The sequence below is a fragment of the Cyprinus carpio genome, chromosome B7 (assembly GCF_018340385.1).
Source record: "Cyprinus carpio isolate SPL01 chromosome B7, ASM1834038v1, whole genome shotgun sequence".
Lineage (NCBI taxonomy): Eukaryota > Metazoa > Chordata > Actinopteri > Cypriniformes > Cyprinidae > Cyprinus > Cyprinus carpio.
The window spans coordinates 34621385-34634392 of record NC_056603.1 but is presented as its reverse complement, the minus strand read 5'-3'; the positions used below and the strand labels follow the sequence as shown (position 1 = coordinate 34634392).

At 37.0% G+C, this 13008-nt stretch overlaps 1 protein-coding gene across 1 annotated transcript in view; it reads right to left on the bottom strand.

Moving 5' to 3' along the window:
• Nucleotides 1-1902: 1902 nt before the first annotated feature.
• The window catches only part of dennd4c (DENN/MADD domain containing 4C), a 93891-nt gene continuing 82785 nt past the window's right edge, over nt 1903-13008 (bottom strand). Inside the window, 16 exon segments of the mRNA XM_042728407.1 lie at nt 1903-3331; nt 3749-3813; nt 6301-6454; nt 6633-6750; nt 6914-7051; nt 7307-7417; nt 7511-7691; nt 7949-8140; nt 8453-8628; nt 8717-8823; nt 9013-9208; nt 9828-10927; nt 11115-11264; nt 11645-11773; nt 11864-11998; nt 12726-12873. Of these exon segments, the coding sequence (XP_042584341.1) occupies nt 3195-3331; nt 3749-3813; nt 6301-6454; nt 6633-6750; nt 6914-7051; nt 7307-7417; nt 7511-7691; nt 7949-8140; nt 8453-8628; nt 8717-8823; nt 9013-9208; nt 9828-10927; nt 11115-11264; nt 11645-11773; nt 11864-11998; nt 12726-12873 (3237 nt within the window). The 3' untranslated portion in view covers nt 1903-3194.

The following is a 13008-nucleotide window of genomic DNA, read 5'->3' as shown; positions in this document are numbered from 1 at the left end:
CAATCATGCAGAATCTGCATGCAATAAAAAACAATCTGCACAAAATTAATAGTTTTATCCATTATCATCTTTCCTTTATAAACAGTAGGTTATTTTTTTTTCCAGTAGAGGTGAAATACTGATTCAGCTTTAACATTACTTGTCAACTGCATGAAATATTCACAAGTGCACGTTAACATAAATGAACATGAACATTCTTATTAATCACATGAAGGCATATGAATGCGTGACATTTCTTATCCTTATTATAAAAAAATCTATCTTCAACTCTCTTGCATTTGTGACCACATGCATGATGCCCAAAAAAGCAGATTAATTAAACACTTCCAGTTCTGACCACCTTATCATACAAATTGCTTAAAAGCATACATTCTAACGCTGACTGGATTTATGAATAATAGTTAATTTAAATCAGTACAAAAACAAGCAAAACTCACCAGTGCTAGCGTATAACAATCAGTAATCATACACATTGATGACTGTTATATCTTCAGTGAAGAGGGCTCACAACCTGAATGATTAATAACACTCATAGTAAGTGAATACTGTAAATGATTTTCACTAAGGTTTCTAAATGTAATAGCAATGTTTTCTGGAAGTTTTATGGTAATTTTTTCATCTTTTATTTTGTTTATATTTGCTTAATGTTTCAGAATTGTTGGTATATATTCTGTATTTGTATAATTGTGATACTGCATAAAATGTATGTGTATATTTGTGGTGTACACTTTACATGTGTATATTTGGGGGTTACACTTGTGCTGAAAATACAGTAAGAGGCTCTTCCAGTTACCAATAGCTCACAAATCCTATAGACTGGACAGCTGACAAATTCCCTCCAATTTACATAATTTTTAATTATTCAACAATCCTCCTGTATTGCACATTACTGTAAAAGTAAACTCCTTAGCTGGTACCCTGTAATTAAAGAAGGAAGGAGTCATTTGATACTCGCACACTAACCTTATCAAAACAAAAATATATTTTGGTACCACGTGTGAGAACCACTACACACATTTCACAGTCGTCACAACAGTGTATGACTTCCGTTTGCCAGTGCTATTTCATTTTGGTAAATTCTACACATGCATGGTGTGTAGATGTTGTAATGATTGCAATGATATTATTGTGAATATCTGAGATCGGAATTCTATAAAATGTATGTATGTATTATTCGGCTATTATCTTTTGGAAGCTGCATTCAAAATCCACTTGGCTCAGAAATCTGAGGGGGCACGTGCACTTGTAGAAAACAGACTGGGTGAATTTTCATGTCATTTGAGAATTTACAGTCACATCAAGGCCATGTTTTAGCCTGTAACATAAAACTTAATGCTGAATGAGGCTGCTGTTTATGGGTCAGATTCTCTCAGTATGAAACAAGTGAAACATTGTTGACTTCAGATTAACAGTTTAAATAAAATGATAGTTCCAGGTGATTGTAAATCTCAAACAGTTTGGTGCATCAGAGCTTTTCCTAATGTGACCATGCAATGCAAGCATCCAAGACTAGTATATCCACCTATTAAAAACATGAACTCCTACATTATCATGATATACTAAACTTTCTTTGTCTTGTTCTCAAAAAAAAAAAACCTTCTCCTGTGTATAGATATAGATTAAAAGTACATTATGGGTTAAACTATTATTGATATGTGTGCTCTGTTGTTTTCTAGTGTGCTGTGGTTTTGGTAATTGATGCTTTGGTTGATGTGTATGAGAGTTATGTTTGAAATAAGTATTTTGTTGGTTATTATAATTTGTTTGAAATGTGATTAATTTGAAAATGGTTTTTTATAGAAACGAAGGGATGTATCTTTTACGCTGGCTGTCAAAAATACACAAACTCAATTCAATAAAAAATAAGAGTATGAATGAAAATGATAAATAAAATCAGACCAATTTCACTCCATCATATTAATTTATTAGTAGTAAATTAATCGCATATTTTACAAATCCACAAGTCCTACCTTCACTTGATGACAAGGCACAATAACTATTTTGATTTATTCAATGATTCATTCGCTAACGGCAGTAACTGAAAGGTTTTTACATCCTTTGGATTCGCAAGTACAATGGGACTGGAAAAAGATTTTAATAAAATGAATGGACACTAGTTTGCTATAACGAAAGTCATCTAGTAGATTAAAAAGCAAGTTTTAAAAATATTTCTATATATTTCCTATTTGAGTTTCTATTAACGTTTTCCATTCTGTGTTAAAGAGTTGTTTCTGCATACATATGAGATTACAAATTAATCAAAGTGTATTTCTAAAAAAAAAAAAAGAAAGAAAAAAATAAGAAAAAGAAAAAAACTATGAATGCATTAATAAGGAGTTATTTCACTTCATAAATCATCTCCTCCATTCCGGATGTATGTCACAATATTTCCCACAATACATCAAAATCCTACATTTAGGATAAAAGTATCTATTTTTAAGAAATAACAGTTTATCACTATACCATCACTCGTATTGATTCTAGCCTGTTTAAGACATTAGAGATGGTTTCTGGAATGTTCTGAAATTCATCTGATTGTCCTCTTTCACAGTATATCACTTTAAGGTGTGGTCTATCTAATGTACATGCTCAAACACACTCTCTCGCACACACAAACCTCTCACCTTGCACTGTGACACTCAAAGCCCACATTAACCTTAAAGGGCTCTGTGTTTAAGACTCCACAAAATCTAGCCAAAGATCGCTCACATTGAGAAAAGCAAATATCCCAATATAGAAAAATATATATATAAAATACATGGCAACAATGGAGAATGATAAAGCAACCATTTCTAAATGTGCACATCAAATAAGACCATTGTCACTGACACCTCTCCAGAACACACTCTCCATATCCACAAAATCCTTCCACAGGTCAGCTGAAGAGATAGGCCAGAGTGAAGGCAGTGTAGAGAAACATCTTACAGTGAATAGATTTTTTCAGTCTTTCATTTACTTCCACTGCAGTTTGAAATGGGCTCACACACAAGAGGCAGTTCAACATCTGAAAACCACCAGTAAAATACACTGTCTACCTGCTGTACGGTTGGTGCCATGACACTCTCAGGAATTTCAGAACAAAGAAGCCAGTTCGTTTTTATTTTGGTGGATGATAAAAAGTACCATTTCAGGTGACGGTGCAAATGAATTAAATGACTGTACAATTCTCTCCCTGACTTTTACAGTCACTGAGATCAGATGAACGGGGCTCCGAAGCACTTGAGGCACCACTGCACGTTGTTGCTAGGTGGTCTGTCAATGGGGGATAGGACTTTCAGCTGTTCTGTGCTGAGCTCTTTGTATGCAAGCCGGTATTCACGATTAAAGGCCTCTGTGGACGAAAAACAAAGCAGAGACAGTTAAAAAGTAAATCTCACAAGGAAATCCTTGGGTCTTGTTTCACCCCAAAATCAAAAATAGTAAATTCGATTTGCCAGAGGAGTTTAAGAAATACTTGTATTTTTAAATGTATTTTCTAATATATATATATATATATAATATATATATATATATATTATATATAATTTTTTTTTTTTTTTTTTACAGTAATGAATTAATTTTGACAATGTCATACAAACAAATGACATCCCAATGCAAACAAACCTAATGTTATGTTATGTTTTTTTTTTTTTTACTTTTGAAATGTTCTTGACATGTTTTGTGAGATCCACCCTATAGGCATTTAATTAATGTGACAACAGTAATTAAAAGCCCTATCATGTAAAATTGGAGAATAGCATTCACTTACCAATATCAATGTTCTCCCTTCCTAAGGCAACAAGTGACAGAAATAAAATTTCCCTGTAGATACTCCTGGACATGAAGAGAAGAGAGCAATATTACAAAATGAGTGCCACTGCTACAACCTCACTGGATAATAACTGTAAAATAGTTTTAGCATGTTAATGAATATGACAATGTTACTCTGTTCTTTTTAACACAACTTTTCCTCTACTACGAAGCCCTGCACATTACATGCAGAAAAAATAGACAATGTGTCCATTAGTTTAGAAATCTTTGAGCACTTTTTATCATTTAACTGAAAAGATGGAACTAAAATGAAGGAAATAATAAATTAAACGGTTTGTAAGTTGATGTCTTTTTTTTTTTGCATGTATTATGTAGAAGTGTCCTTAAACTCACTTCCTGGAGGGCCACGGCTCTGCAGAGTTTAGCTCCAACCAGCTCCAACTCACCTGCTTGGAACTCAACTCTGCAGGGCAGTGGCCCTCCAGGAACTGATGTTGAGACCACTCAAAGTCTGGGGGCAGTTGAGGAACAGAAAATCTGTTTAATATTATTCTTATTATTATCATTATTATTACTACTACTACTACGAGTAAGACGAATAAAGTGTGCTTCTAAAAAATTGTGCCTATGTGCTGTGTCTTTTATTTATGCAAATACAATGTAAGGCTGGGCAATATGACCACATCTCGCAAATGCTCTGATTAATAGATAATCTAATAGCCTCGAAAGCTGATAATCACATTTTAATAATCCAGTTACCATACGTTTATCTTTTTTTAGCATTTTTACTTGTATGCAATTAGTTCAAGCAAAACATTAATTGCTAGACAAACATCTTATTCTTGAAATGTTATAATTAAGGAAATTAAACCTATTAAATATAATGAAATGTGACTAACCTAGTGATAATGACAAAAAGAAAATGAGAAAGCAAAACATCCTACTATGAATTTGCACTGATCCATGAACATCCATAAATATGCAGATTGTCTCTCTCAAGGATGCAGAAAAGTTTAATTCCTCAGTACCTGATGGAACTCTTATAACATTATAATTCTTCATATTTAACTTAATATTTATAGTCTTCCTAGTGTTGTTTGAGAGGCAGACACACTTTATCAGTTTAAATCTAATGACCCATCTCTTCAACCTAGCATACACATAACCTTGCGCTATCACATTTCTGTAATTCAAATCCCATAAAAGTGATTGCTAGACTGCATTGATTGGGTCTACTGGAACCAGGAACACTTCCTATAACACCTGATGTATGTTAAAGCATTTCTGCCACCTAATGGAGTTTGGATTCTTTGCTGCTGTCACCTTAGATCAAGTTTAAAAGACACTTAATATTAATATTATCAATTTGACTGTACTGACATTATCGGATGTGAAAAAATCTTGAGCTGAACTGAGCTAGATAAAGAAACTTCTGTGGAGCTAGCTGAATCAGTCAGCTGATGAGCTGAATCAACCTGAATCAACATTTGTTTTTTAGTTTTACAACCAATCACATATTTCTGTTGAGCATATGAATGCAGTGACCAATCAGAAGCATTTAGATTAGTCATCGGTGATGAAGAAATACAAGGAAAACACCTATACTGTATATCACGGCATGTTGCATTCTGTGTAATGGTCACCATATTTTAGGATGCACACAGTGTAAACAAACACAAATCACCAAAGAGTAACTGCTTGATATTAATATTTGGAAAACAGCTTACATTCACTTTAGAATAAAACAGACTAATATGTATTTTTTCCATATTACTAATATTTTTACTAATATGTATTTTTGTATAAAAAAAATAAATCACATCCGAGACACTGCAAATATTCATTATGTAAAATTCAGTCCTGTTCACCAAAAGTGGTACAGATATATCTGCTAAATATATAGTCAGATCACCCAGCCCTAAAACTGATCAATGTTAAAGCATTAAGCCATTATAGATGTAACAGAATAACTTACTATAAAGCTGCTTTGAAACAATGTGTATTGTGGATGCTATACAGATAAACAACCCGACTTGAATGAACCAAGTTGAATATCTTTACTATTACAGATGCAGATGAGTGTGATCTAACAAAGAAAATTAATGGTCTTAAGCCATACAAAAACAAATATTATTTCCAGATGTACTTTTCTTCCTTGCTTGTGATGTGAGCTCTTGCAGTTTAATGCACATCAGTGCCTCAAAAATATATAATAAATCTATAAAGGTAAATTCTACAGCCACACTTTAAGGATAAACAAGTTATTTACCTTACTGAGTTTCACTTTTCACATTGTTCACCAACATGTATCTTAAGATTCTCAGAGAAACTCATGCTGCAGAACCAGCTTATAGCAAACACTGAATCAGGCTTTTTGGTTAGGAAAGCAAGCAAGCTCATTGGCTGCAGAAGCAACAGAGGCAAATTAGCTTGTGCCATATTGTAAACAATGTGATTGCTTTAAGATTGCGTGTAAATTATCTATGAGCCTGTGGCATCTAGAGCTTCATGCCTAAACTAGATATATATTCAAGATGTTGCATGTCCAACCTCTGGCGTTTAACTTCTGGGCGTTTCTTGATCTCCCTGAGGAGCATGTTGATGGGGCCGTAAACATCGTTCGTCTGAATGCTGCGTACAATGCTGTTCAGCAGAGTCCGAGTCTCCTGGTGGTCAGTGGGGGCTAGAGTGCCCTTTTTTTGCACTGCACGACAATGACACTCACATTCAGTGACATGAAGTAGTCTATCGGCAATCCATTCATGAGGTTTCTCTACACTATTAATTAAGTTTATTAAGTTTATAAAGATAAAAATTTGACAATACTGGAAATTATATTTTTAATAATAATAATAATTTCAAAGTGCTCCTGCTGTACTTACAGAAGGTCCTCCAAAGCTGATAGAGGGGCTCTGTGGGCTCCTGGTGTAAGTTGACATTGTCCCACAGCAGCTGCACATACACCAGCTTACTGTCCTGAGACAAAGCTGTCTGTGGGAGCTATGGGTGAAAAACAGAGAGGGGAGCATTATCATGCCAGTTCAGTTCAACCAGCATTTAGCAAACAATTACTGGGCTACAATCACAGTACACACAATTTGTGAAGGAAAAGGACATTTAAAAGTCAGTAAGAGCATCAACAGTGTGAATAAATGTCAAGTACCTGCACTCCATTGTTGCAGTGTTCAGATGTGAGAATGAGTCCAGGCAGAACGCTGGGCAGGTCTAAACGCCGAAAATACCACACCAGGTTCCAGAAGATGATGGGGTGCTGACTGAGGAACTTATGAGTATAGATTACCTGAGAGATAATGGATATGGATGAATTAGAGGCCATACATACATAAAGCCAAAACCACAATACAAGGCAACAGGCGGCTGCTTTCTGCACATCTTAATGATACATACTTAACACAACTAGAGACTAACACAATTAAAGAATTCACAGAGTTCTGTGCCTCAAGACTCAAAACAGGAAAGGGCAACAGGGAAGTATTTGATGAATATAACATCACATATATTTACTAAAGGTTGTAGTAAAGTCAAGCTTGAATACCTGATCCCCCTCATTCTCTAACAGCGATTCCAACTCTTTGCGGAGGACCAGTGGACTGAGATACGGCACAGAAACTGGTTTTGGGTTCGGCCACTTTTGACTCAGGGTGTCCTGGAACATCAAAATACAGAATTAATCGATTGTGAGCAATAAGTATAATTCATAAAGCTCATAGAATATTAAAACGGGACGTTTCTCACTCACCACCACCTCTTGTAGGCTGTTGGGCAGGCTGGTAGTGGAAATGCCATGATTGGGTCTGTGGATCAAGTCCAAACTCTGCAGTGGGCCTCCCACACTGTTGCTCCGAGTTAAAGTGTTGCGTTTCTCAGCTTGTTTCTCCATGAGACCCAGGGGGTCTGAATGTACTGGCTCTGGTACAAGGCTATGGTGTAAAGTCAGAAATCATAATGTGATCCGAGATTCATGACACAAACATAACCAGTTAGCCCAAAACATTCCCATTTGACCTACTAATTGGAAAATAAATTCCAAATTTCAGCAACAAAATATTTCAGTTTTTATTTAACAATAAAAACTTTAATATCACTTATACACTGATCTCAAAAATCAAGTCTGATATTTACTCATACACGACATAAAAGTTTTTTTTTTTTTCACTTCAAGAATGTGCTCTCATACATCTTTGGGGTTCCAGTTTGAGTGACAGGCATCTCAACAGGACCTTTGCTGTCCTCAGGAGATTCTGGGGAGCTCATGAGGTCTGGAGGGTCACTAGAACAACCCACTTTCACTTCAGAGGAGCCAGAGGTGGCCGGATGTGTGCTGGAGCTGTTAATACTGTCTCCTGATGTGCTTGTCTTCAAGTAGAAGCTGTAAACCAAAAATACACAGCAGCAGTTTATAATTATTACTCTCTATTAATCAAAACAGGATCTGTTTTTTTGATGCAAAACACTGAACAAGACACTTATGTGACCCATATGAACATATGCCAACAAGCACAGTTGAGTTTAATTTCCAAGTTGTGCATGAATAGTGTGTCATTATATAAAAAAAAAAAAAAAAAAAAAAAAAAAAAAAAAAATCATTTTTTAAATGTTTCTTAATTTTCTTCAACACAGTAAAAGCAAGTATAATGCCCCTTCAGTGCATAATTCAGCATCAAGAGGTTTAGTAACTCACCCCGGTGTAGAACGCAGGTCGTGGAACTCAACATGGAGTAGAGGGAGAAAAGAGATTTGACAGAAAGGACAGGTGCAGTTCAGATTGGAGTCATCAGCTGTCCAGCCTGCCATGATCTCCTCGTCATACACCAGAGCTTCACAAGACCGACACTGAGAGCAGCTGGACATTAGAACCTACCCAAAAGAAACATGAAGTTCAACTTTACTACTTAATTCTGAAGTGATTCTGTATTTAAGCATCAGCAGAGGGCGATGGTCTCACCTCTAAAGCACAATTCTGGTAAATGCTGGAGGTGCTGGCATGATGAGAGGAACTATGTTCAGACCTCTCGGAGTCTGCACCTCTCAGTGAGCGGCCTGGAGTCAAAGCTGTAAAGAATGCCAAAAAAAGAATTTGAAACAAAAGAACACAGCGTACACACTGTTAACCTTGCAATAACAACACATTATCTTCAAATTTGAAATAAAATGAATGATGAAATGAATCTTTGTTGGCTTCATGCTGATACATGTGTTTTGGAGTGGACATTCAACATGACATGTATGTATGAGTCTTACATGTCGACAGCTGTGCACGGCTGGTATCGCTGCTTTCACTGCTGCTGCCCAGGCTGGTGTTGCTGTGTGTGAGCCCGTTTGAGGCCAAGCTGGGCATCAGGCCTCTGGGTAAAGTGTTATCTGTTGCTCCTTCTGCAGACAACAACTGCTCTTCTAGCCTAGCAGGGAAACTGTCTCGGGGCTGTGAGCTTTCCTCCTGAATCACAGACATCCAAAATACAGTCCAGACTAAACATATGTCCACCATTTACAATGAGGAAAAACTGAAATGCTTAAGAGGTTAGCTTCGGTACTAAACACACACAGGGAGTTTTGGTACTGATGATACTTCATGAGATGAACTAGTGGATATTTTAGTTTCTTAAACCAAACTAAGATCTATAGGGACCCTCAGGGGCAAGAGGATGTTAGGACACATGAAGATTATATTTTTTTAAAACAAAAAATCAGGGTATAAATTTTCTTATTTCAAATTCATGACCCCTTTAAAAGCGACTACCCTCAACAAACAGTAAATAGATATTGGTATATCTTAGACAACTTTCTGTCTAACCCTGGCTTTCATTCATAACAATGAACACACTTGGAACATATTTTTAACATAATCACCATCAAGGGTTTAACAAGAATGTTAGCAAGGTAGAATATTGTTACTAAAGCTGTTTGTTGACCTAATTACTCATGAATTTTATTCTCTAGAGCGGTTGGTGTACCTTTGTAATTTTGGTTTGTAAGCATCATGATTTCCTATCATGAAGATGCTCAAGAAAATCTCTCTGGATTTCCTAACATCTTTATTTCTTACAGTCTCTCACCTCATCATCCGAGTAGGAGTAGGCTGAGGCCACTGCATCCCACATTTTGCTGGCCACATTGGCTGCTTGCTTCATGCCTGACTTGAGCATATCTACTTTAGGCCCTAACAGCAGAGAGTCCATCTTGATGCCTGATATGGAGTTGATGACGGATCCCAATGAACTGCTCTGTGATGACTTTACAAGCGCAGTCAGTGATGATGACCTTTGACCTGCAGAGCCTGGTGTCTTGGGGGACTTGACTGCAAATGTCTTAGAGCGCGTGACAGCAGGGCTACGCTTTGGAGTCTCTGTTAAACTAGCAATTTTGACTGGACCGATTGGAAGGCTTGATCTTCTTTCCAAAGACTGCTTTATTTCAGGAGAGTCTGGACAGTTAACTGATTTGTGGTTTGATCCCTGCTGCAACTCCATGCTGGAAGATTTACCATTCAAGGGGCTCTTGAGGCTCATGTACATCTCAATCTCATCTGCAAGGTTCCTTGACACCATAGGTGGAAACGGCCGTGTGGACTCCTGGCTCTGAATGGATGTTGCATCCTCAGTTTCCGATGCAAAGAGTGAAAGAGGATCCGCCCCCACTTCAACATCCTCCCTTTCCACAGCTTTAGAGGAGGTAGAGCCACTGCTTATGCTTCGCCCAACAACTTCACCCCCCTGGGGTGTGTCTACCGAATCTTTCTGCTCTCTACTTTTCTCCACTTTCTCTTCCACAGAACTGAATGCTTTGTGTTCCTTCTGCCTTACTTCATGTTCCTGCTGGAGGGCAGAGCTTGTTGTAGCCTCCATCTTACACTCTTTAAAGGGAGTGATGGTTGTAAATGGAGGAGGGGTCAGACTGCCAGAGAATGCGGATGCAAGGATTTTTGCATCTGCGCCCATGTGATCAGCACTGAGCTCCAGACTGCCCTTCTTTTGTAGCATGCCAGCTTTGCTCTCTGCACTGAAACTGCAGCTCCGCTCCACAAAAGCTTTCATCCTTTGTTGCTGTCCAGCCTGAGAGAGTTGTGAAACTGTGATTACTGAGTCATCCTCCACAGGCAGGGCCAGATCTTCACTCTTCTTACGGGGAATGAAGAGCTTAGTTGTACATACACCTGCTGGAGACATTTAAGACAACAAAAACAATGTTACTTACTTTATAAAGCTCTAAATAAAAACTAGATTATGCATGTCCAAAAGGGAAAAAAAAGGTTTAAGGTTTCTGTTCTGTGAAAATAAAATACAGGAAAAAGAATTTGTACCTAGTCTTTATGTTAATCATAGAGTAAATTTTCAGTGACTGACCAGTTTCTCCCCTGTCTGCACTGCTGTCAAAGTGGACAGGGATCTCAGTAGACAGTTTAACAATGCTGGCAACAGAAGGTGCTATCTCAGCAGTGCTGTGGGACTCCGTCACAGCTACAACACTGTCTACAGAACTAGCAACATCGTCCCCTTTAAAGAGACAAAAAGATGACACTATCTTAAATAAATGATTCTGATAGCAGTGTATAATAGACAATCCAGGGCTGTAAATAATAACACATTAATGTGACTGAAGATGTTTAAAGATAACATTATCTGTTTCATTCTGTTTCAGTGATTTAATTATCATAGAACCTCAACAAGAAAAAATATCACCCACAAAACAATGTAATTTCTATACATTTTAGTGAAATGGCATTGCAGTAGTACTGTGGCAAAGACATTTTTGAAATATTAAGTCCATAAAGTGTGGGACAATTGTTGCATTATTTAATTATTGCAAATCTCAATGCATTTTCTTTGCATTTTAAAGCTATATTAACAATCCAACAACAATCCAACTACAGTACCATTTTGGATCTTGGTTGCTTTGCTACTGCTAGTGTGGTTGGTGGAGAGAGGTGGAGAGGTTATAGGTTCATCAGTAAGGTCCTGGGGCAGCTTGTTCTTAGATCCATAACCGTGATCAGACTGACCAGCTTATGAAATCATAAATACAGAACATACTCAGTCAACAATACAAAACAGAAACGCAAGTAAAATTATATTTAATGTCACATCTGCAGTACCTGTACTATATTCACTGTCAATAGCATCCTCAACTATAAGGCTGTGAGGGAAGAGAATGTGTTCCTCTACAACAGGCTCATTTGAGCTGTCAATACTGTCTCCATCAGCACCTGCTGCTGTACCCGCTGAAAGCTCTATACAAAAACACACAGCATTTCACAAATTTGTTTCATAATGTTTTTTTATGTTATTGAATCTTTACTATCACACGTCTAAATAAAATTATGTAAAAAACTGGAACGAAAAACATTTTATAAATATTACAAAAATGCATCCCTTTATAATACCTTATAATACATTTTTCATTTTAAAGTTGCATTTGCTGAATAATTAATGCAAATTTAAACAGCTTGCTAGAGATTGTAATGTGCTCCAAGCCAGCATTTGCCAGACTACGGGTGCACAGGTCTGCCAAAACACCTACTGACATTTTTTTAATATTATGGTTGATTTGCAGTCCAGCATTTGTTAGTAAATGTTTGTAAAGACTAATCATGAAACTACATGATTGTCATGTTTGTAAAGACCAATCATGAAACTACATCAGTAGCTAGTAAAAGTGTTGGCATTCCATTTATTAGACCTAAATTACAAAAGTAATATTAGTCTAGTTTCTTACCATTCCACTCAGAAGAATTTGTAATGCATATTTTAATATGCTGGTAGGAAAACTCTACTGTTGGAAATGGCAAATGCGTTCCCGTCTGACCAGAAGCGGGGATAAAGTGTCCAGAGGGAGTAATATCAAAAGCAGTCAACCACCAAACTGCATCCTGTATCTAACCATATCTAACCACTACAAAGTGCCAATATGTATAAAACATTTCAAATGCATGAGCATAGGAAGGAAGGAACTCAAACCTGTGGTTATCAGGGAAGGTCCTCCTTTAAGTGCTGTTCCACGCAACGCCTGCTTAAACTGCACCACTCCTCGCACCAGGTTCCGCATTTTGGTCCACATGAAGAGTCCGCTACGGTTACGACTTGGCCAAGGACTTTCAAGGACAGCCTGGATAAAGCACAGCCATTTACAGGTCAACAGTAACCATGACAAATTTTTTCATAATGTTAACACACTGACATTTGTAATGCTCCTGAATTTGTAATTCAATGGATGTCAGGTCATTATCATTTTAATAGTGCT